This window comes from Macaca thibetana, chromosome 2, assembly GCF_024542745.1.
Source record: "Macaca thibetana thibetana isolate TM-01 chromosome 2, ASM2454274v1, whole genome shotgun sequence".
Lineage (NCBI taxonomy): Eukaryota > Metazoa > Chordata > Mammalia > Primates > Cercopithecidae > Macaca > Macaca thibetana.
The window spans coordinates 175,611,386-175,636,971 of record NC_065579.1 but is presented as its reverse complement, the minus strand read 5'-3'; the positions used below and the strand labels follow the sequence as shown (position 1 = coordinate 175,636,971).

Sequence of the window (25,586 nt, the reverse complement as noted above, 5' to 3'; positions counted from 1 at the left end):
GGAGACACGGACCAAGAGAAAAAAAGCTGTAGGCTTTATTGAGCAGAGTGACAGTACAAAGCTTTCAGAGCGTAGAAGGGGTCCCCAGCGGGTAGCCAGAGTTAGATTATGCAGTTGCCTTTTAAACTCTTTAAGGCGGGAAACACGTGCCTGCAGAGGGAAGATGTTACCAGAGCGAGAAACAAAGGCAGTAAATTATTGTGTGACATGTTTTAGGTTTTGAGGAAAACCAGAATTGCAACTTAGGTTTTATCTACTTTATGACCTTGTAGTGGCATGGCAAAGGAGACAGGATCTCACAGGACTTTACAAAGTATGTTTACAAGAAATTGGAATTAGGAGCATAGATAAGGTCCGCTGGTCACAGAAAACGGGCATTTAACATTCCTTTTAGTTTAGGGGAGGGGGAAGGGAGAGAGGGAGAGAGGACACAGGGAAACTTACAGCAAAATTTTCGCTGTTTATACCTTTCTTGGGCAAGAAAACACATGCACACATCCTGGTGTTAGGAATATTTTAAGCATATATCTTCAATATTATTCATCCGGGACCAAAGTCAGTCCTGATGCAGGAAATGAGTGAGTTTCACAGCTTTCTGAGCCCCTAGTCGACCCAGGAAGCCCAGCTGGCCCCTCCTCTCAATATTATAGATATCTATACCAGTCATGCAAAACTAAATAGGTGGATCTAGTTTCTTTGCTTTGAACTGAGAAATACTATGGTTAAAAAGCTTCAAGTGTTAATAACGGTACTTGCTTTCATTATACACAGTACTATCTAGGCCTTCAGTGGTGAGATAATCTGGTAACTGGTCACAGGCTATAAATCCTAAAGCCAAGGGAACAACCATTTACTGCAGGCTACCAGATCAGACAAAAAAAAAAAAAAAACAGGGAACGCATCATGCTCCAGGACCCAACTAGTACCAAGCCCAGCAGAAATTTGGGTGTAGTCCTGGCTAACCCCAAAGCCCATGATCCTTCTCTTATTCTTGCCCCTCACTGCCTCTGGAAGGCAGAATGCAGTGTGTGAATGACTCCTGAAACCCACTCTTCTCACTCAACCCTGGGAACCTAATTTGTTATTCCATCAGGACTATGCAAGGAGGTAAGGCTTCAAAGAATCAGTCCAAAAAGAAATTTCCAACATCTCCTATACACATGTAGATAATTGGAGACTAGAAGGTAGGCAGTTTCTTGCACATCTACACATAACATTGATCCTGGTCAACCATTTTCCACAAACAACTCTTTTGGTGCTCATCTTCAAGTAGCGGTTTCGTGTAGTCCCATGTTGGTTTCCGGATAGTCCAAGATGAGATGGACAATTTTACAGTTAAGGAGGTGGGGGCGCGGTGGGAGGGTGGATATCACTGTCTTCCTTCCTCAGGGCTTGTCAGACCAGTTGGAAGGGGATGAACTTGTCAGTTGCTGGAAGCAATTTTCAGGCCCTGTGGACTGTAGAAAGGGTTTGAATCAATCCAGTGTTTCCTAGTCCTGACTCTCCTCTGCCAAACTTGGCCCAGCTAACTTCCTCACTTCCGTGGGGGACTTCCCTTTCTTAAGGAGATACCTCTCTTTTGATTTAGCCAAGGGCAAGGCTCAGGTGTGGGGAAGGAAGTCTTTAAATAATTTGTACTTTAATTAAAGGAGGAAGTTAAAAAAAAACAAACAACAACAACAAGAAAGAGGAAAAGTCAGCTGTTTTCTGCAAATCTTTGACACAACAGCTGTGCACTCTTCTCCTGCTCCAGTAGAAATGGCTTCCTCCCCAACCCTGAATGTTGCTTTTCTAGTCTCCCTAGCTTATCCCAATGGCTGTGACCTTGCCTCTATCATTTCACCTACATGTAAGATTCTGAGATATGTCAAGTGAGCTCAGAGACAGCTTGTTCAGTTCTTCACTCGGCTATGATCAAAGCTATACTTTTCACATAATAGCCATAATAGATAACGCTTTATAAATACAACCTCGTTTAATCCTCAAAGTTACCCAGTGAGGAAGATTGTATTATTATCCTCATTTCGCAGGTGACAAAAGTGAGATGTAGGTCCTATGTCCGAGTCACCTAACTTCAAAACCTATTCCATAAATCAGAGGATCACAAAATGTCTTCGCATCAGAAGGTGCTTGGTCAAAAACATAGATTCCCAGGCAGCCAACTCAGAGATTCTGACTGAGTAAATGTGGAGGGAAGCCCAGTAATCTGTTTTTTAACAAATGTCTCCGTTGAAGCAAGAGTTTAAATCTTTACAATGCTACTCTATAATTTTGTACATTCTGCTTGTCACAGCCCTTTCTCAATTCTCAGTTCTAATTAATCACTCCTTCTATTGGGTTCCTGTTCTCACGCCTAGTGCAGCAGGAACTGCATTGTGTTAAAATCAGCTTTTTTTCCCTTTTTTTTTTTTTTTTAGACAGGGTCTCTCCATGTTGCCCAGGCTGGAGTGCAGTGAAACGATCTCTGCTCACTGCAAGCCCCATCTCTAGGTTCAAGTGACTCTCATGCCTCAGCCTCCCAAAAAGCTGGAACTACAGGCATCTGCCACCATGCCCAGCTAATTTTTGTATTTTTAGTAGAGACAGGGTTTCACCATGTTGGTCAGGCTGGTCTCAAACACCTGACCTCAAGCAATCCAGCCACCTCAGCCTCCTAAAGTGTTGGGATTAAAGGTGTGAATCACCATGCCCGGACAAACTGAGTGCTTTTTATGTCTGTCTCCCTGACTAGATGGGGAGCTACTTGATGTGCAGGATCCTGTTTCTTCTTTCTTTTCTTTTCTTTTTCCTTTCCTTTCTCTTTCTCTTTCTTTTTCCTGGGTTGCTCATTCCATTGATCTTTACGTAGCTGGGTTCTCCTCATCATTTACACTCAACTTGAAAGTTCCCTCCTCAGGGAGGTCTTTTCTGATAACACAATCAAGAAGCCCTCCAGTCATTCTCTGTCACATCCCATTTCCTCATCCAGTGTGAAGCACAGTGCTTAGCATGGCAGATGCTCAACGACAACTGGATTACCCAAATGCAGATTAGATACATTCTTAGGGCACCAAAAACAGAGGCATCAAAAGAACTTTTTTTAAGTTAAAAAGTGGTTATTTTTAAACTACGGAAAAAGTCATCTGAAAATTACCAGGCTCTTGCTGGTCTCCCACTTACATTATGGACTACTATTATTTGTATATAGAATTACTTATCGGGTATGGACTCTATAACATTTTTGAACTTTTTTTGAGTCTCTAAAGGGTTTTAATCTGGCACTCTGCATAGTACCTGCTTATCAATATCTTTGTTTTCCAAAACATTTTGAAAATAAGTTGGATGGGTATCATCATCCAGTCTTATCTTGAAGAGGTTAAAAAACAGAGGCACAAAAAAGAAGAGAAAAAACGTTGAACTGATTTTTTTAGAATCCTTCCTGAATTTGAGCATTTTACTGGGAATAGAATATTAGACTAATAAATTGAGCATTAAACACAGCCCAAAGAGGACGTCCTTTCCTTGCAAAAAGCCTCTTGAGCATTAAAGAATCTACTCTCCAGAGGTTTAATTTGGGCAAAACCCTCACCAGGATGAGCTCACTTCATTTTTCTTACTCATGAAACGTGGGAACCAAACTAGATAACCTGTAGGATGTGGGCCACCTAAGCATTAGACAATTCTATCTTGAGAAGTAAAAGAAAACGTGCATGACTCAAGATTTTTTACCAGAAACTCTTCTTCCCCTGATTAAAGGGACTCATCATTCTATCAAAGAAAGAAATGATCTGGCATTATTTATACTTCTTAGGGTCCCATTTGTTATTCTACTGGGGCTTGAGTTTGTCTCATATAAGACTAGCCTTTGATTTTCTGCATTCCTTAGGATAAATTTAGATGGCACTGGGCTCCATATCCATAGCCACTAGCATGGTCCAAGCCACTGTCGTCTCTTGCCTCAGGTCCTGCAGTGGTCTCCGGACTGGCTTTTCTGCTTCCACTCTTGCATCAGTGTAATTCTTTCTCCATGTAGACCCCAGAGTGATTTAAAAAAAAAAAAAAATATGTCGGATTCAATCACTCCTTGCTTAAAATATTTTAGTTACTTCCTTTCACATTTAGAATCAAATCCAAATTCCTTACCCTTGCCTTCAAGACCCTGCGTGATGAACGATCTAGCTCCTACCTCCTCTTTGGCTTCCTTGCCCATTACGCTCCCCTTGTATGATGTGCTCCAGCCAGACCGATCTGCTGGTTCTTCCCTGCACATACCAGGCTCATTCGTACTATTATAAATAAAGTTTCAGTGCTGCAAAAGAAATAGTACTCGGATATAAAATTTTCTTTTTAATCCTCAGCAAGGCAACATACTTCTATAGAAGGGTGTGCCCTTACAGATGGAGCAATGGTGAGCACACACTTGGATAAGGGAGGGGAAGAGGTCCTTATCCCTGACGCCCGTGGCCCTTGCTGCTGTGTTGTTCCCCTATTGGCTTGGGTTAGACCGCACAGGCTAAACTAATTCCAATTTGCTAATTTAAAGAGAGTGATGGGATGAGTGGTTTGGCGGGAAAAATGGTTATGGCAGAGCAGAAAGTCAGAATGAGTCAGGGTGGAGAATGAGCAGGTAATCGGAATGAGTCGGGGTGGAGCAGATAATCGGAATGAGTCAGGGTGGAGCAGGTAATAGAAAAAGGTTGCTTTATGAGGAAGTTAAGCTTAAAAGTAGAAGGCAAAGAACTGAACATACTGACATACTGATTCTTTGGAGAGAAATTCAGAACTCATATCTAATAGTACCTGGAGAGTGTGCATGAGCCATTCCCTCTGCCTGAATTGCTCTACATAGCAGGTTCAGCAGTTGAATTTATGTTTTAAAATGTGCTCTGGATTTGTTTAAAACACGTATAGTAAGACACGCAGACATGGAAATGACGGAAATGACTGTCACGAAGAAAGTTGTTTTTTTTTGTTTGTTTGTTTGTTTGTTTTTGAGACGGAGTCTCTCTGTCGCCCAGGCTGGAGTGCAGTGGCCAGATCTCAGCTCACTGCAAGCTCCGTCTCCCGGGTTCACGCCATTCTCCTGCCTCAGCCTCCCGAGTAGCTGGGACTACAGGCGCCCGCCACCTCGCCCGGCTAGTTTTTTTGTATTTTTAGTAGAGACGGGGTTTCACTATGTTGGCCAGGATGGTCTCGATCTCCTGACCTCGTGATCCGCCCGTCTCGGCTTCCCAAAGTGCTGGGATTACAGGCTTAAGCCACCGCGCCCGGCCAAGAAAGAAGTTTTTACACTTGCAGGTTCCTAGAAACAGGAGGTAAGCCACGAAGGCCCACAAAGGAAAGCACCAGGGTCAGTCAGGAGGCAGAGGAAGCAGAAGGTAAATGTGGCAAGAGCCTTTGTTGCGTTTTGCAAGGAAAGGAATAAGGTCAAGGTAGGGCAAGCAGCTTAGAATTGTCTAGTTTGAATAATGTCGGTGGGCTCTGGGGGTGTAGAGGCCACCCTGAGTTGCCTGGTTCCTGGTCCCAAGATGATCAGAGCAGGGCTGGAGAGTAAGAGTCCTATAGAGGAGGCTGGGGGAGTGTGGACTCCAGTTTGAGCAGTTTGCATATGAAAAGCATGCTCCCTCTCTCTCTAAGAATTAGCTCTTCCTGAGAAGACTTATCCCTCCCCAATTACCAAGGCCCCAGTTGCCAGAGCATCCAACACACACACAAAAATAAGAAAATATAGTGAATATAGTTTAGTCCTACAAACTCCATATAGGTAATTGAAACACAGGTGCAGACTTCTGGAAACCATCACCTTCTAACTGGAAGAGGGCCTGCACAGGAATACCTCTTCTTTTCCCATTGTCTCGGACTTCATATGACTTGATATTCTTCCCTAGACTGGGAAAGAACAAATCAAATGTTATTGCTCTTCTCCGTTTTTATTTTTATTTATTTAGTGACAGTGTCACTTGCCAATCTCCCCAGTTTTTACTAAAGAAATCCTTGTAAATATGTTGTCCTTTACCAATATTCTCAATGAATTTTGGCAAGGATGTGACACCAAATGAAACTATTCTCTTGAGATGTAAATGTAGGCAGAGGTCCCGTAAATTCTTTAAAGAGAAGCAGTGTGAGAAGAGAAAAGCATGTCACTATCATCTCTGAATAGCTGTCCCTTTCTAGAATCTGAACTAGCCCATGAAACTGTATTAACTCATCTGAATTCAAAATAAGGATGAGATGGAGGGGCTAGTAAAGAAAATGAAGGAGTGAGAGGCCTAAGAAGATTGTGAGGGTATTTAGGGGAATATGGTTCAAAAAGGAGAACAGCTCTCTTTTCCATATAAGGGAAGAAAGTCTGTCAAATAATCTTTTGCTGCAGTCTCCCTGAATTTGTTGTTGCCGTTGACCTATTTTCCTATCTCTTGGTTGAATTTTTGCAATAGCAAAAGAACCAGTTTATCAATATATATTGAGAGTTTAGTATAATACTTGAAAATTTTGATATCACAGAATCTTAGAGTTGTAGAAATTGTAGGAATTAGAGAATTACTCATTTACCTATGCAGGAATTAATTCTGAAAGATAGTTATATAGTTAATATAGGTGATGCATCTATTGCTGGACCCTTCATGGTATTAATAGTAATGGATAAAAACATAGCCCTTTCATGATATAGTCTGATTCAAAGATAAAATTGAGAAAGATTTTTTCCCCATGTTTTACTCAAGAGCAAGACTCTGTCTCAAAAAAAAAAAAAAAAAAAAAAAATTAGTTCTCAAAGCCAGCGTTTTGGTAAGAGCATAGAGAGTCTGTGGTTGATTTTTGATGAGCGGTTTGTCAGGATTCTGTGCCGCCAGTGGTGTATGCAAGATACTTTTCAGGCTGTAAGAAAGGGAAGAATATCATAATTGACTTTAACATTGAATGTACTTGAATATACTACATATAAACATACTAAATGACATATTATTATTCCAGGTTTGGATAATTTAGCAGCTCATTTGCCTCATCATGTATCCAGATCCTTTCTGTCTGTCTTCCTCAGATGCTGGCTTTGTCCTCAGGTCCTTGACTGTTTCCAGGTAGATGCCACATCTTCAGGCATCACATCCTTGCCCACTGATATCTCACAGCTGGAAGAGAAGAGAGTGCAGCCACATCCCTCATTTATCTTTTTTCTTTTTATTATTTTTTATTTATATATTTATTTTTTATTTTTTTGAGACACAGTCTGTGTTGCCCAGGCTGGAATGCAGTGGTGCAATCTTGGCTCCCTGCAGCCTCGACCTCCCAGGCTCAGGTGATCCTCCCATCTCAGCCTCCCAAGTAGCTGGGACTACAGGTGCATGTCAACATGCCTAGCTAATTTTTGTATTTTTTGTAGAGATGGGGTTCCGCCATGTTGCCCAGGCTGGTCTCAGACACCTGGGCTCGAGTGATCTGCCAGCCTTGGCCTCCCAAAGTGCTGGATTATAGGTGTGAGCCACTGCACCCAGCTTCATTTATCTTTTTAAGGGATAAGAAAAGCTTTTCCAAAGCCTTTCCTCCCCTATGTCATCAGCAAGAATTGTGCCACACATCCATCCTAACCAATGCCCATTGTCCTAACCAATGACAAAGGCAATGGTTGTCGTGATTGGCTCAAACCAATCCTGATTTACACCCTTGGGGCGGGAGAAAAGCCCAGCCTCCTTTAAAGTTTACAGTCCACTGATCATGAAAATACGTGGGCTCCTATTAACAACAGTGAAGAGGAAAATGGACGTAGATACCCCACAAAGAAGGCAGTGTGTTTTCACAGTGAGTGGCGCACAGAGAAGGGTTTATATTGTCCTCAAAAAATTAAGGAAATCCTTATTAATCACAATTTCTTTTAAATATGGAGATAAAAGTTATTTCTGTCATTTCCACTTAGGCTTGGGTATTTTTCTGGATAGAAGTAAAATAAGTCTAATTTTTTATTGTTGTGTCAATATCCCAGCACTATATGTCTATATCTATATCTATCTAAAGATATATAGATATTTTGAGATAGGGTCTTGCTATGTTGCCCAGGCTGGAGTGCAGTGGTGGGATCTTGGCCCACTGCAACCTCTGCCTCCCGGGTTCAAGTGATTCTCCTATCTCAGCCTCCTGAGTAGCTGGGATTGCGGTCATGCACCACCATGCCCTGCTAACTTTTTTTTTTTTTTTTTTTTTTTTTTTTTTTTTTTGAGACAGAGTCTTGCTCTGTCGCCCAGGCTGGGGTGCAGTGGCCGGATCTCAGCTCACTGCAAGCTCCGCCTCCCGGGTTTAGACCATTCTCCTGCCTCAGCCTCCCGAGTAGCTGGGACTCCAGGCGCCCGCCACCTCGCCCAGCTAGTTTTTTGTATTTTTTAGTAGAGACGGGGTTTCACCGTGTTAGCCAGGATGGTCTCGATCTCCTGACCTCGTGATCCGCCCGTCTCGGCCTCCCAAAGTGCTGGGATTACAGGCTTGAGCCACCGCGCCCGGCCTAACTTTTGTATTTTAGTAGAGACTGGGGTCTTACTATGTTGGACAAGTTGGTCTCAAACTACTGACTTCAAATGATCCACCCGCCTCAGCCTTCCAAAGTGCTAGGATTACAGGCATGAGCCAGTGTGCTTGGCACCCCCAAGAGTTTTTTGATAGAACAAAATAAACAGCATATGCAGAAAAATAATTCCTCCTTCCACCCACAAAGATGTCTACATCCTAATACCCAGAAACTGTGAATATGTCAGCTTACACAGCAAAAAGAAGTTTGCAGATGTGATTAAGTGGAGAATCTTGAGATGGGAAGATGATCCTGGATGATCTGGATGGGTCCAGTGTAATCACAAAGTCCTGAGAAAAAGGAAGCAGGACAGAGAAGGAGATCTGATAACAAAAAGGAAGTAGGACAGACAGAGAAGGAGATCTGATGACAAAAAGGAAGCAGGACAGACAGTCAGAGAAGGAGATCTGATGAGGGAAGCAGGGGAGGTAGTCAGAGAACTCTTTCTCTAAAGACACAGTGCTGCCGACCTTGAGGGTGGACAAAGGGGCCAAGAGCCAAGGGATGCAGGTAGCCTTTAGAAGCTGAAAAAGGCAGGGAAAAGGTTGCCCCCAAGGGCCTCCAGAAGGGAACATAGCCTTTCTGACACCTTGATTTCAGACGTCTGACCTCCAGGACTAAAAGAAAAATTAATTTGTGTTGTTTTAAACCACGGAGTTTGTGATACTTTGTCACAGCAGCTGCAGAAGGAAAATACAGTATAGATACTTTCTTTTCTGACCTGGGTATGATGTTTCTATTTACAACTCTGTTTATCAGTATAGTCCTCTTGATACTGGGTACACTGAATTTTCAGGCCTCAAATAGATTAATCTGAAAATATAAATTCTCTCCATGTTCATTTTGCTTTTCTCATTTAAAGTCACTTAGTTGGCATCTGTCTCCTCAGGTTGCCAAATTGCTCTGGACTGTTACCACCATCATTGTCCCTGTTGTTTGCTCTCATTGATTCTTTTTTTTTTTTAGATCGAGTTTCACTGTCGTTGCCCAGGTTGTAGTACGGTGGCGCCATCTCGGCTCACTGCAACCTCCGCCTCCCAGATTCAAGCAATTCTCCTAACTCAGCCTCCTGAGTAGCTGGGATTACAGGCGCCTGCCACCATGCCTGGCTAATCTTTCGTATTTTTTTGTAGAGACGAGGTTTCATTATGTTGGCCAGGCTGGTCTCCAACTCCTGAACTCAGGTGATTCACCCACCTCGGCCTCCCAAAGTGCAGGCATTACAGGCATGAGCCACCACGCCCAGCCTGATGCTGTCTTAAAAGGAGTTTGCAATCACACACGGTGGCTCACGTCTACTATCCTAGCACTTTGGAAGGCTGAGGCAGGATGATTGCTTGAGCTGAGGAATTCAAGAACAGCCTGGGCAACATAGTGAGACCTCATCTCTACATTTTTTTTTTTTTTTAATTAGCTGGGCATAGTGGCGCATGCCTGTAGCCCCAGCTACTCAGATTGCTGAGGCAAGAGGATCACTTGAGCCTAGGAGGTTGAGAATGCAGAAAGAAAAAAGGAGTTTGCCTCCCTACATTAAAGCAGTGGCCTTGAGGCCTCATAATGAAGTCCAGCATTATACTACTGGTCACAGATGGGGTCATAACTTTTTAATATCTAAATTTCAAAAAGATCTGTCTATGAGATTAAAAAAAAAAGGGTGATTTCAAGTCAAATAACAAAGCATTTCAACCTCAAAGTATTTTAGATTCTGACAATCAGTGATAGATGGAGGCTTTGGGCTTCAAGTTAATAGAGTGTTACACGGAGGACATGAAATATTTATTACTGTATTGAGTTTTGTCTACCTCCTTATAACTTTGCATTTTCTAAATAACCTAGGCTTGTTATTCATCTTGTGAAACAGAGATATTATCTGCCTTAGTCTTCCAATAATTATTTTAACTTTTAAGTTGGTATATTTAATCCTCTAAACTATGCCTTTTAAAGTGTGGCCCCTGGACAGGCAGCATGAGCAACTTCCGGGAGCCTGTTAATAGTACAAAGTCTGATATCACACTCTAATCTTACAGAATGAGAACCCCTGGGGAGGCATCAATAATCCATGCTACGGCTTTGAGCTATGTTAAGTGGTATGAATCAGAGTGTCCAAGCACTAAAGATTTTTTTGGAAAGCCATTTCACATCTCAGTGGCTGAGAATCCTCAGATAGAATCGTTCTTCTGGCAAATCTTGGGTACATGCATGCTTTATTTACAGCAAAGATAAGGAAGTACTAGTAAAGAAAAATTAAGAAAAAAAAGAGACAATTATATTCTACATAAAGTAAATCACCAGTGCCATCTTTCCTGATGTACCTAGGAAGTTGTTTCGTTTTGTTTCTATTAATTCTGTTTATGTCTAATAGTTGCAATATGCTGAAATAGTATTAGTCTACATATTTGCTATGGCCTGAATGTTTGTGTTTCCCCCAAACATATGTTGTACCTAGTCCTCAGTGCAATAGTATTAAGAGGTGGGGTTAGGAGGTGATTAGGTCATAAAGGAAGAGCCTTATAAGAGATTAATTCCCTTATCAAAAAGGCCTCAGAGAGCTGGTTGGCCCCTTGCACCAGGTGAGGACAAAGAAGTTGCCATCTATGAGAAAGTAAACCTTCTCTAGACACTAAATCTGCCAGCACCCTGATCTTGGACTTATCGGCTTCCAGAACTATAAGAAATCAATGTTTTTTGTTTACAAGCTACCCAGTTTATGGTATTTTGTTATAGCAGCTTGAATGAACAATGTCTGCAAGCATCATCAAGACAGGGAACCTGTCTGTTCACCACTGTATTCTCTGAACCTAGCTCAATGCATGACACGTATTAATCTCAGTAAGTATTTTTAGTCTGAGTGCCTATTTTTCTCGTATCACCTCCCAAGGCAGAAACTTCATCTAGAACTCTGTATGTCCAGTGCCTACAATGCCACTGTGCTGGACATACAGGTTCTCATGAAACATGTAAAGCAATAAATTAATGAAGGCATGACACACATATCAAATATCATTCCAATATTCAGTTCACATTCTGATGTGCTATAAAGTTGTGCTGGAAATAAGTAGACATAGGTTGATGCCAAAGGAATTTATGTTGCACTAAGACTTTGATTGTAAAAGTATTTAATGCTAGATAATTTACATTGCACAAGCTGCTTCTACAGAAATGAGAAAAGCCAGCAGGCAAATTAATAGAAAATTATTTCAGACATTTATCCGAATTTGGACCAGAATCTATTTTATTATGTATGAACTAAAACATAAATACTTACGTAATAAAATATTAGAAAATGCTGGCCAGGTGCGGTGGCTCATGCCTGTAATCCCAGCACTTTGGGAGGCCGAGGTGGGTGGATCACTTGAAGTCAGGAGTTCAAGACCAGCTTGGCCAATATGGTGAAACCCCATCTCTACTAAAAATACAAAAATTAGCCAGGCGTGGTGGCATGCATCTGTAATCCCAGCTATTCAGGAATTCAGGAGGCTGAGGCAGGAGAATGTCTAGAACCCAGGAGGTGGAGATTCCAGTGAGCTGAGATCACGCCACTGCATTCAAACCTGGGCAACAGAGACAGACTCTGTCTCAAAAAAAAAAAAAAAGAAGAAAATGCTGATAGATGTATGGTTTCGAAAATACAGAGATGATTTTATATTATACCTGTCACTGCAAGTTTGCCATGCAATTTTCTTCTAAATATATTTCTAGAGCTGGGTGCGGTGGTTCACACCCATAATCCCAGTACTTTGTAAAGCCAGCTCGGGAAGATTGCTTGAAGCCAGATATTTAAGACCAGCTTGAGCAACATAGCAAGACTCCCTCTCTACAAAATAATAATAATAATAATAAATAAAATAAATAAAGATAGATAGATAGACAGATAGAAAGATAGATATGCCATGTGTGGTAGTGTTATCTCTTAGTCCGAGATAGTCAGGTGGCTGAGACAGGAGGATTGTTTGAGCCCAGGAGTTGAGGTCGCAGTGAATAACTGTGCCATTGACTTCAGCCCCGTCTCTAAAATAAATTAATAGATTGACAAATACATTCCTAATGAAATAAAGTGACTTTCATCTTTAACCCTTTATAGTCACAGTTGATTTTATCAAAGATCCCAGCCCTTGGTTCTCTAACTGGATATATACAGACCCAAATCTACAGCAGTTGGTTTTTTATTGTTGTTTTAATTTGCTTTGGGAGATAGAGATAGGAAATTATGATAGAATACTGAATAAAAAAGTCTTTGACACAAAAACAAGCTTGCTTAGATCTGTTTAACATTTAAGGAAAGTTAAAACATCTTTCCTTTTTGCTGTTTTTACCTGATTTTTTAATATGCTAATATGTACTGAATATGGCCTGGAGGTGGGGTGTCGGAGGGGAGGTTAGCACTCAATCTTGTTTGCGAGATATCCTTTGTTCTTGGAACTCAGATTAGCATCTCCCAGCACCACACAATTTGGAAAAGGCGACTCAATTCCTAAAGTACTGAATCTTTTCCGAAATAACATTTACAAAGAAAGGAAACTGTAAGGGCCAGGCTGCTACACTCAGTTTTTTACTTAATAGGCCATTCCCAGATCTTTCTTTTTAAGGATAGTAAGAAAAGCACAATTTTTACTAGGAAAAAAATGGAAATGTTGCCGGGCGCGGTGGCTCAAGCCTGTAATCCCAGCACTTTGGGAGGCCGAGGCGGGCGGATCACGAGGTCAGGAGATCGAGACCATACTGGCTAACACAGTGAAACCCCGTCCCTACTAAAAATACAAAACATTAGCCGGGCGAGGTGGCGGCGCCTGTAGTCCCAGCTACTCGGGAGGCTGAGCAGAAGAATGGCGGGAACCCGGGAGGCGGAGCTTGCAGTGAGCTGAGATCCGGCCACTGCACTCCAGCCTGGGTGACAGAGCGAGACTCCGTCTCAAAAAAAAAAAAAAAAAAAAGAAAAATTTAAAAAAAGGCCGGGCGCGGTGGCTCAAGCCTGTAATCCCAGCACTTTGGGAGGCCGAGACGGGCGGATCACGAGGTCAGGAGATCGAGACCATCCTGGCTAACACGGTGAAACCCCGTCTCTACTAAAAAATACAAAAAAAAACCTAGCCGGGCGAGGTGGCGGGCGCCTGTAGTCCCAGCTACTCGGGAGGCTGAGGCAGGAGAATGGCCTGAACCCGGGAGGCGGAGCTTGCAGTGAGCTGAGATCCGGCCACTGCACTCCAGCCTGGGCGACAGAGCGAGACTCCGTCTCAAAAAAAAAAAAAAAAAAAAAAAGGAAATGTTAATGTAATGACAAACGTGAAATTTAGTCTTAAAGTAAAAAGGAAAAGTAATGACATGAATTAGTTACTTGTTATCAATATTTCATCAAACCTCAGAAAGTTGGGAGTTAAGTTATATTTGTTCTCCTCAGTTAAAATTTTTCTTTTTATGTCACAGTCAATTGAGAGGGTTCCTAAAAGAGCACTGGATCCCTCCCTTCCATCAGGTGAATTTGTGTGTCTTTGCTTTGGACCCACAGAGACCTAGGTTTGCCTCTCGTTCTGTCCTTGACTGTTTCTGCTCTCATCATATTACCTCGGTAATATCTAACTGCCAGATTTGTTGCTATTAGATATGATAATCAACGCAAAATCCCTCTTTTTTTTTTGAGATGGAGTCTTGCTCTGTCGCCAGGCTGGAGTGCTGTGGTGCAATCTCAGCTCACTGCAGCCTCCCACTCCCTGGTTCAAGAGATTCTCCTGCCTCAGCCTCCCAAGGAGCTGGGACTACAGGCACGTGCCACCACGCCCAGATAATTTTTGTATTTTTAGTACAGACAGGGTTTCACCATGTTGGTCAGGATGGTCTCGAACTCCTGACCTCATGATCTGCCTGCCTCAGCCTCCCAAATTGCTGGGATTACAGGCATGAGCCACAGTGCCTGGCTTTTTTTTTTTTTTTTTTTTTTTTGACACAGGGTCTTGCAGTGTCGCCCAGGCTGAAGTGCAGTGGTGCGATCACAGCTCACTACAGCCTTGAATTCCTGGACTAATAGATTTTCCTGCCTCAGCCTTGTGAGTAGATGGGGTTACAGCCATGCACCAACACACTCAGCTAATATTTTAGAGAAGGAGTCTCACTATGTTGCCCAGGCTGGTCTAGAATTCTTGGGCTCAAGTCATTCTTCTGCATCCCAAAGTGCTTGGATAACAGATGTGAACCACTGTGCCTGGCCCAAAGCCCCTCTTTAATGCTCAACAAAAAAATTTTTTTTTTTTTCCTGCTTCATCTGACTGTTGAGGACTTTCATATACTTGGGGCGGCCATTTTTTGTCTTGTGTTGATAGATGATGTTAAACAGGAATTTGTCTTAAATCTCTTTATGTTTCCATATATATCCCTGCTGTAAACATTTATCACTCCTCCATCTCAAGAAGGTAACAGAGCTTTGGTGTTCTGTTGGCTCAGTGACTTTTTGGTTACAGAATAAAAACTAAAAGTCACCAGATATCCAGAAGACAACTCGTGTTTCTTTTGTTTAAAAATCTTAGACTGAGGCCAGGCGTGGTGGCTCACACCTATAATCCCAGCACTTTGGGAGGCCGAGGGGGGCGGATCACGAGGTCAGGAGATCCAGACCATCCTGGCTAACACGGTGAAACCCCGTCTCTACTAAAAAAACCAACAAAAAATTAGCCGGGCGTGGTGGCGGCACCTGTAGTCCCAGCTACTTGGGAGGCTGAGGCAGGAGAATGGCGGGAACCCGGGAGGTGGAGCTTGCAGTGAACTGAGATCCGGCCACTGCACTCCAGCCTGGGCGACAGAGCGAGACTCTGTCTCAAAAAAAAAAATCTTACACTGATTGAGTCAGAGAAGCCAGAGTCCACTGTTGTGCTTTGTTTTTGGGGAATGAGTGTGGTGAGGTGGAAGAGGCAGGTTATTCTAGGGAGATACAGAAAAGAAGCCTAAGCAGAGAAAGAGTTTGGGCGACTAGCCCAACACTGAGAAGTAGAATGGTGAGTTGTGGATCCCTGGGATAGCATCACACAGATCCCAGCTCCAGGTGAGGAGACCTCACACAGGGAACGGGAATGAACACTATGGGAGGGGAAGCACAAGTGAAACAGAGATAAAGGGATCAACAAGATGACCTTTGAAGACTCTTTCAAGGGGCCAGGCATGGTGGCTCACACCTGTGATCCCATTACGTTGGGAGGCCAAGCAGAGGATCACTTGAAGCCAGGAGTTGGAGACAAGCCTGGGCTATATGGTGAGACTTTGTCTCTACAAAAAATAAATAGCCCGTGTGGTGGTGGGCGCCTGTAGTCCCAGCTATTCAGGAGGCTGAGGTGGAAGGATCACTTGAGCCCAGGAATTGGAGGCTACAGTCAGCTATGATTGTGTTATTCATTATATTCCAGCCTGGGTGACAGAGCACCCAGTCTCTAACATTGTTAAAAATAAAAAATAAAAAATTTGCTCTCTCTTGAGGGTGGGGAGGGAGAGAGAGAGAGACAGAGAGAGCCTCTAGAGAGAGACAGCAAGTAATAATTTATTTTTATTTTTCTGCTGGTAAACTGTACTCCTAGCACCTAGAACTATAGTGCCTGGCAAAGTAAAGGCACTAAGTAAAGATGTATTTAATAATTGAATGTGAAGTGTGTTAATGACATGAAGGAGGAAAGATCAAGTAAGATGGGAAAAAGGAGAGGTCAGGATGACTGAGGTTTCATAAGTGGGGAAATGGAAGAAAAATCATTATCACCAATAAAAATGTTAAGTTAAACGGCTGGCTGAGCTGGAAGCCTAAAGAGTTTAGCTTTACATTGGGAACTGATAAACACATGTTGAATTGAATGTTCAGCAGGCAATTGGAGATACAAGACAAAGAGTTAAGAAAGTAGTCAGAGCAGCCGGGCGTGGGCGCGGTGGCTCATGCCTGTAATCCCAGCACTTCAGGAGCCCGAGGCGGGCGGATGACGAGGTCAGGAGATCGAGATCATCCTGGCTAACACAGTGAAACCCCCTCTCTACTAAAGAATACAAAAAATTAGCCGGGCGTAGTGGCGAGCGCCTATAGTCCCAGCTACTCGGGAGGCTGAGGCAGGAGAACGGCATGAACCCAGGAGGCAGAGGTTGCAGTGAGCCCAGATTGCACCACTCACTCCAGCCTGGGCAACAGAGCAAGACTCCATCTCAAAAAACAAAACAAAACAGAAAGTAGTCAGGGCTAGGAATAGAAGACTCGCTAGTCCCTCAATGGAAGTTGGTTAATGAATCCTTGAGAGATCTCAGATACAGAATAAATGTTGGAGGTGGGCGGTACTGAACTGGAAGAGACATGCACCTTTTCTGAAGTGATGTTCAAATGAACCTGTGAATAATCCTGGGGTTAAGTAAAATTTAGGAACAACTTCCAAATCTTTAGTACTGGTGTGTTACTGTTTTCCAGCCTGTGGATTAGAGTTTTATCTATCTGAGACATTGTCAGTAAGCAGGACTCTTCACTACAAAGGTCCCAGGAAGATTCAAAACATTCAACTTTGTAGTCTACAGCCAGTAAAATCTTTTCTCAGTTATACAAAATATTGTGGGTCCAAAGTCCAGGACCCATTTGATTTGGTTAAAATGCATTAATTTATTATGGGATAAGCACAGACATACAATTAAATTCTGCTTACATCCTTCCCTTTCTCCAAAGAGCACAAATTATATGTGTTCTTTGTTAGTCCTTAGGCAAGGATTCATAAGACCCTTCATTTTTTGGGATAGTAAAAAAATTATAATGATGATTGAAGTTATCAGTATTTATCACTTTTGAAGCATTGCAGATAGCTGTTTGGATGGTCAGTATGTCACTATATGGTTAACATACTCCTCACAAGTAACAGCCACTGCCATTAATGAACAGGATTTAGAAAACTTTTGCCAACATGGCACTTTTGAGTACAAAAAGTAAATTAAAAGGTTTACAAGTAAACAAAAACTGTAGTAAAACAGATTAGTAGTCAAAATCACTCGAAAAAAATAGCCAATTTAAATCTTTCTTTATACTTCTATTTCAGATGTTCACAAGTCTTAGTTTGGGTCGCTACAGCAAAGTACCATAGACTTTGGGTGGCTTGGAAACTGTGAATATTTATTTCTTAGTTCCAGAGGCTGGAAGTCTGAGATCACGGTTGAGCTCGGCTGAGGATCCTCTTCGAGGCTGCAGACTGCCATCCTCTTGTCGCATGCTCACATGATAGAAGGAGTGTGAGAGAGATCTTTGGGGCCCTTTTTATAAGGGCAGTATTCTCAATCATGAGTGCTCCCCCTCATGACCTAATTACCTCCCAAAGGGCTCACTTCCTTTAGGGACGAATGAAAGCTGTTCCAATGTATGAATTTTGGGGGCACACATTCAGTTCATTGCAAGATGTTCCCTGTATGTATGGCTGTTTAATTATTAATGCTGTTTCTCTTGTATTCATAATGTTCTGTAGTATAATAAACAGTTCCCCATAAGAAGCAGAAATGAAGAATTGAAGTACTGGCTTTGCATGCTCCCAGGGAGCTGCTAAACGTATTTTCTCTATGATGAGCCTGATGCCGCTACAGTTACCTTAAAAATTGGATCCATCCCCGAGAGTGAGTGAAAGAGATCATTGACTCGGCTAGGAGGAATGATGCCTGTGGTCCTGAAGAAAGTTTTCAGTAATCTACATTCTACATACCCCTGAAGAAAACAGGATGGTGTTTGAGAACCAGAACTGAAACAATGGAAACTGGAAATGACTGCAATTCCATTTCAGCTGACAGCTTGATACCCATTCACGAAAGGCTAATTAAGGCTTCACAGGATTCATATTAAATTTACTATGGCTGTAAATGTTTTCCTGCAATGTCACGTTGTAGAATAATAGCTATTAATTTTTCTCATATCATTCATTTCTTGAACAGGAAAGCACTGTGTCCCAGTTTTGACACATATTAGCTCTAGATCCTTGAACAAATTATGAAACTTCTCTGAGTCTTCAATTCCTCATCTGGAAAATGGGGATAATGGTAGCCCTCAGGGTTGATGTGTGTGATAAGCAATATATAGAAAATCTCCTAGCATCTAGAGGGATATAATAAATATGAACTCACATGTGAGGTTTTTTTTTTTCTTCCTATTCTCTTGCTGCCACTCCATTTACCTCCAGGTGTAATGACCAAAAGCTGAGAGAGGGCCCCCAGTGTGAATGGGTGGCAATTCCTTGTGTATTCCCCAGCACTAAGTTTGTATCCTATTAGTGTCTGAGCTTGACCAGCCACTCTAAGTATCCCTACAATGATGAGAGAATTTCCTTTAAGTTTGGGGGTAGATGAGTTCTTTTAATTCCGAGGATGAGAATAAATAGCCAAAGTACTGTAACTATCAAGATCCTAATGATAATCTCGCACACACCCCTTTACAATATCAGCTGTTGTCACAGCTTCTCAGAAAAGTAATTTATCTCCTTTCCTCAACAAGTAAAAGTCAATTTGATGTCTCTAAGCAATTGCATGTAAAACTTTCTAACTGTAAAATGTTTTGAAAAACACAAAATTTTCAGCTACAAAGTCAACAGGGGCTTATTGTGAAAATCAAGCATTTGGAAATAATTTTACAAACATTCACATGAAGTTGCTTTAAGTCCAGCTCTGTAAACCCCCCCAAAAGGAGACAAAGGTGTAAGCTAAAACGGTTAAGCATAACTAATGAATTAAGTGTATACCTAAAATAAAGCTATTTGTAATACTTTGACAGAATGATTAGTTATGAGACTCTGAAGCAGAAATGAGGAGAAAAGCTCCACAGACATGTGGGAAGGGTGGGATACTCTCCTGAAATGGGGACCCATCAACTCATACAGTAGTTCAGGCTTCTAGTTCTTCCCATAATCAAGTAAGAGCTCTGAGGAAGCTGCCTTGCCCTAAATTGCCATTGTTTTGTAGACTGCCCCCACACAACTCCAGGGAGAGCTCCCACCATCTCTGAATCTGTGTTGGCAACTGCTCAGCAACTGGAAGCTTTCCTCCTGTGTTGACCAAGGTAGCTTTTCCACCCCCTACATTGCTACATTGCTTGTTGACTTGAGGCCAAAATGCTTTCTAAGGAGAAAAGTTAAGGAAGTTTAATCAGGGTTTTGAAATTCAAACCCTAAAGAACCTTGTAAATTTGATAGCAATCACCAAATTGCCCTCTAAAAAGGAAGTAGCACTTTATAATTCCATAAAGTTTTCTGACGTCTTTTGACAAAATTATATCTCATTCATTTTTTAATTTCAGCCAATCTTTTTTTTTTTTTTTTTGAGACAGAGTCTCACTCTGTCGCCCAGGCTGGAGTGCAGTGGCCGGATCTCCGCCTCCCGGGTTTACGCCATTCTCCTGCCTCAGTCTCCCAAGTAGCTGGGACTACAGGCGCCTGCCACCTCGCCCTGCTAGTTTTTTTCTATTTTTAGTAGAGACGGGGTTTCCCCGTGTTAGCCAGGATGGTCTTGATCTCCTGACCTTGTGATCTGCCCGTCTGGGCCTCCCAAAGTGCTGGGATTACAGGCTTGAGCCACCGCGCCCGGCATTTCAGCCAATCTTATTTCTCAATATTTTTTATTTTTAAAAGTAGTGTTATTATAAAAGGACATAAAGTTTTGCACATGCTTGTAAACTATTTGTATTTTTCTTCTTTTTTTTTTTGAGGCAGAATCTCACTGTCGCCCAGGCTGGAGTACAGTGGCACGATCTTGGCTCACTGCAACCCCTGCCTCCCAGATTCAAACAATTCTCTTGCCTCAGCCTTCCTAGTACCTGGGATTACAGGTGCCTGCCATCGTGCCTGGCTAATTTTTGTATTTTTAGTAGAGACGGGGTTTCACCATGTTGGCCAGGCTGGTCTCAAACTCCTGACCTCAGGTGATCTGCCCGCCTCGGCCTCCCAAAGTGCTGGGATTACAGGCGTAAGCCACCGTACCTGGCCCTTGTATTTATTGTATGAATTGCTTGTTTATGGCTTGTGTTCTATTTTAAAATAGGTTTTTTTGGGTACTGATCCATAGGCATTTTTTGTAACGTATTCTGGATAGTCTCCCTTTAAAAAAATAATACGTTGCACTTATTTTCTGTCCGTTGCCCTATTTACGGTTTCCACCATACAGAGGCTCTACATGTTCAGGAGTCTGTGATGAACCTGTCCCCAGTTCCACCATCCCACCTCCCCTCACCCTCCAGCCTGTGGTAAAAGAGACTGAGCAACTAAGACCCCTGAAACTTTGGCAAAACTGGCAGAACATAAGGACATCATCATTTATGAAGTTGCAAATAAGCTTTCTGGTAGACTTGACTTCCTTTTTTGTACAATCACAATAGTGGGAAAATCATCACTATGGATATTTACATATGCAAAAATGTAGCTGAGACTCTAGTCTGAAATAGAGATTTTGGAGAAGTATGACTCTGCTTACCGCAACTAAACTGCTTTTTGCTAATGTGATACATTTTCTACGCCGTGGACAGTCATAGCTCTAAGTCAGGATTTAGACTGCTTAGACACTGTGGCTTATTCTTTTGTTTTGAGACATAATCTCGCTTGTAGCTCAGGCTGGAGTGCAGGGGCACGATCTCAGCTCACTCCAGCCTCTGCCTCCCATCCTCAAGCGATTCTTCTGTCTCAGCCTCCTGAGTAGCTGGGATTACAGGTGTGCGCCACCACGCCCGGCTAATTTTTTGTATTTTTAGTAGAGCCAGGGTTTCACCATGTTGGTCAGGCTGGTCTCGAACTCGTGACCTCGTGATCCACCCACCTCAGCCTCCCAAAGTGCTGGGATTACAGGCTTGAGCCACTGCGCCTGGTCCACTGTGGCTTATTCTCTTTGAGATGCACATGTTCTTTAAATAATTGCTTATAGGAGATAAAACTCCAAGACAGCCAGAAGATTGCACTGGCAGGATTTTCTCCTTGAGTTGGAGCAAGGATTGTATCTAAAAACCATTAGCTTGGTCAAGCTCGGTCATGAGTCAGATAGTGTTTAAAATTGAACTCGATGTTCTCTGACCAATGTGTCAAATTAAAAAAAAAAAATTGAACTCGACCTTGAAAACTATTTTTAAAAAGAAACCTTTGAACATCATGTACTGTAAAGGAAAAAAAATTTTTTTTAAAGTTTTAAAAATTATTCTAAGAGGATGTTATCAGAAAGTGGCCTTGTGTCACTTTATAGGTAGCTCCAGTCCTGGGGTTTACCTACTGTGATCTGATTGTCTTGCTGAGAGAACACCCTTATGAGTAGGTCTCTCCTACAAGGAGTAGACATTCTTGCCATCAATCATGGTAGAAAAGGCTGTACTTGGCACAGAACAGGAGAATTTAGAAGGCAGGCCCTACGATGGGGATGAGGAAGAAATACTTTGGTGTATTCTAGAGTACACATTTAGTGCTGAATGGCCTCCCATGGTAATGTGGGGGAACCTGGCCTTCACCTGTCACTGGTGTGCAGAGGCCACAGTCTATGAAACAACAGCATTTATTTCAAAGAGACTGTACCACTATAATAAAAAAACAAACCCAGCAAAACAGGGCCAGCCCTATATGTACACTGCCTGAAAATTATAATTTTAGGGACCTTTCAAAGACCTTGCATGTCCCAAGAGTCCTCCCCTCCTTTGTGGCTTTTCCCCTCCCAGCTTAGTAGAAGAAATCTTCTACCAAAAGGCTGAATTAAATATACATATATTGGGAAAGCATTTCTCCAAAACAATGACCAAAAACACTAACCCAGAGAGGACTAAAGACTTTTAATTACATCGCCCTACTTAAGCCTTTGTCAGTTTCCACAGGAATATAAAATATTTACATAATAGCAATCATGTGCCCATACAATAATATATCTTGAATTTTTAAAAATTAATGTTACACAGATCAAAAGCCCCTCCCATCACAGAGAGTTACATAGCAGTGATATCTCAGAAAGAACAATGATTTTGGCCTCGGGTGCTTTCCTTTGAGTCACAGCTCCCATGTAGGCAGTACAGCCCTAGACCACCTGACTCTGTTCCTTCCTTTCTACCATGACTGGCTTGCAGGGTGAGTGAGAGGAAAAGGTACAATGCATGGTGGGTGGCTGACTCATGGTGGGCAATGACTGGTAGTTAATATTTTTAGTGTTATTTTTAAAGTTAACATTTTACTTCCTGAATTGATGGTTTTTGGGGCAAGCACCGTGCCAAACCTTCTTTACAACAGATACTGCTTTAATCCTAATCACCCTTCAAGAAAAGCTGTATTATCTCACTTTACACCTGACACAAAAGAAGCCCACTGTGGTGATGCCACTTGCTCAAAGTCACACAGCAGGTCAGCAGAAGAGGCAGCTTTTGAACTAGGTTGGGGTCAACAGTAGTCACTACTGGCCACTACCACATAGGAAACACAAACATCACCTCGGAACAGCAGATAGCCTCTCTCCTTTGCACGTTACTTTGCAGATTCAAAAAGTCCGGAAGGCCAGGGTGGATGTGGTGAAATACAGTTTTGGGTTTTTTTTGAGATGGAGTCTCGCTCTGTCACCCAGGCTGGAGTGCAGTGGCACGATCTCGGCTAACTGCATGCTCCGCCTCCCAGGTTCACGCCATTCTCCTGCCTCAGCCTCCTGAGTAGCTGGGACTACAGGCGCCCGCCACCTCGCCCGGCTAATTTTTTTTTTGCATTTTTTAGTAGAGACGGGGTTTCACCACGTTAGCCAGGATGGTCTCGATCTCCTGACCTCATGATCCGACCGCCTTGGCCTCCTAAAGTGCTGAGATTACAGGCGTGAGCCACCGCGCCTGGCCCAGTTTTGGTTTTTAAGATCATGAAGAAGAGGTCAATGAAGAATCCAGGAGAAATTAAAAGAGCAAAGTAAACCTCAATACCAGTCAGTTCAGATAAATTCCCCCAAACTCTTTCACTATCCTGATGTCTCAAGAGCCACGTTGAAAATTACAAAATCTGTGTGGGTTATGTCAAAGGCAATCTGTAGAAAGGGCAAAGAATATGAATAATCTGAACCTGCTGAGTTTTTTTTTTAGACAGAATCTCGCTCTGTTGCCCAAGCTGGAGCGCAATGGCGCCATCTCAGCGCACTACGACTGCCGCCTCCCTGAGTTCAAGTGATTCTTCTGCCTCAGCTTCCTGAGTAGCTGAGATTACAGGTGCGCAGCACCACGCCTGGCTAATTTTTGTATTTTAAGGAGAGACGGGGTTTCTCCATGTTGGTCAGGCTGATCTGGAACTCCTGACCTCGTGATCCGCCCGCCTCAGCCTCCCAAAGTGCTGGGATTACAGGTGCGAGCCACCACGCCCCGCCGGTTTTTTTTTTTTTTTTTTTTTTTTTAAGTAAGATTGGGAAAATAACAAATGGTTCCTCCTAGGGCTGTTGTTACAATGAAGACAAATACCAGAGCACTTTGGGAGGTGGAGGCGAGTGGATCATTTGAGGTCAGGAGTTTGAAATCAGCCTGGCCAACACAGTGAAACCTCATCTCTACTAAAAATACAAAAACTAGCTGGGCGTGATGGGGCGCGCCTGTAATCCCAGCTTCTTGGGAGGCTGAGGCAGGAGAATCGCTTGAGCTCGGAAGGCGGAGTTTGCAGTGAGCCAACATCATGCTACTGTACCCCAGCCTGGGTGACAAAGCGAGATTCTGTCTCAAAAAAAAAAAAAGACAAATACCAGAAAATTCATCACAGATGAAGGACTTTGTTCCAGTTCGTGACACGTTGCCAACTTTGAATTACATCCAAGTCCGTGGGTCTTCTCTCTGGGGTCATTTGATCACACGTGATTACACTGCTCAGGGCCCAAAGGTTGGAGCTATGACCTGAATGTTTCTAGACAAGGAATTATTTGACAAACACATTATAAAAAGTAGTCAGAGCCATCCAAGTAAGAGGACATAAATAACGTAGGGTTTTTCCTATGGAGAGAAAAGAAAAGGCAAAAAGCACGTTCCACCTTCGTTCTCCCTAATTATCTCCTTCAAAAGATAAAAAGTACGAACACATTTGCCCTTGAAGGGCAGAGCCACGGAATTAAGGAGCTCTCTGAACACTCCGCCCCTTCTGATAGGGACCAAACCTTCTGCTGAGCCTTGTGTCACAGTCAGTCCGCGGCGCGACACGCCTCAGTATTTACTTTTGCCGCCTGCCAGCCCGGCGGGGAAGGGGAGTACCCGGCCACCCCTCACTTTAGCTCCTGCAGCTTTCCAAACAAACCAGGGCGGGATGGGAGTGTCTTCTTGGCTGTGGAAATCGATCCTCCTACCTTGTCCTGAAGCCACCCGCCGCCTTTCCTCGTCCCTCCCTTCGCGGTGATTTTCCGGTCCCGGCGCCCGGCGAGGGCGCGCGGCTGGTGTCCGCCCCGCCCGAAAGGTAGGGATTTGGCTGCGCTCCCGCCTCGCCCCCCTACCTCCCCTGGAATAGCGAGGCCCGCAACCTCCCACCACTTTGCACCTTCCTCCTCGAATTTGGGGGCGGCCGCGGCCACCGTGCAACTGGCGCCAGCCGCGGAGCAGGAGGAGCTTCCCGCGACTCCGGAGGCGCTCAGCGCAGTCGCCCGGGATCCTGGCTGGCGGGAGCCTGAGAGTCCCGGCAGCGCTGCTCCCTCCTCTGCTCCCCCGCCGGATCCGGGGGGAAGGAATCGTGCCCGCGCCGCCCCTGGCCCGCGCCACCTTCCTCTGGTTTCCGCCGGCCTCGGGCTTCTGCGGCCCGATGCGGCAGGCGCCGCGAGAGAGGCAGCAGCCGGCTGGAGTGAGCGGCGCGGACGGGCTGAGAGCAGCGGCCCCCCAGGTCGCGGAGCCCGGCGCGCCTCTGTGGTCGCCGCTCCTGGGCCTCGGCGGGTCACTTTCGCCGGCCGGCTTCGCTGCGGGTTTGCATTGCCCGGGTGAGGGAGATTTGGGGTGCGGGGAGACCGCGTCCTGGGCCGGGGTCCGGGCGGCCTGGGGTCTGTGCTGCCTGGACCCTCCGGCGTTGCAGCCTCTGAGGCTCAGGGTTGGGGGTGGGGACACGGAGCGCTATTTACCCCTCCACATACCCTGCCAGCACCAAGGAGGTGG

At 43.7% G+C, this 25,586-nt stretch overlaps 2 protein-coding genes across 4 annotated transcripts in view; one reads left to right on the top strand and one right to left on the bottom strand.

The window, feature by feature from the left end:
• The window catches only part of CLDND1 (claudin domain containing 1), an 871,794-nt gene that overhangs the window by 182,219 nt on the left and 663,989 nt on the right, over window positions 1–25,586 (bottom strand). The gene's annotated exons all lie outside the window — the stretch shown is intronic.
• The window catches only part of ST3GAL6 (ST3 beta-galactoside alpha-2,3-sialyltransferase 6), a 60,707-nt gene continuing 59,949 nt past the window's right edge, over window positions 24,829–25,586 (top strand). Inside the window, exon 1 of one of the 3 annotated variants that reach the window (XM_050782078.1) lies at window positions 24,829–24,903. Coding sequence is in view for 1 of the 3 variants with exons in the window: in XM_050782077.1 (XP_050638034.1) it covers window positions 25,243–25,414 (172 nt within the window). In the remaining 2 variants the exon portion in view is untranslated. Of the gene's footprint in view, window positions 24,904–25,190; window positions 25,415–25,586 lie in introns of those variants that run through there. The other 2 variants (XM_050782080.1, XM_050782077.1) reach the window with 2 other exon arrangements.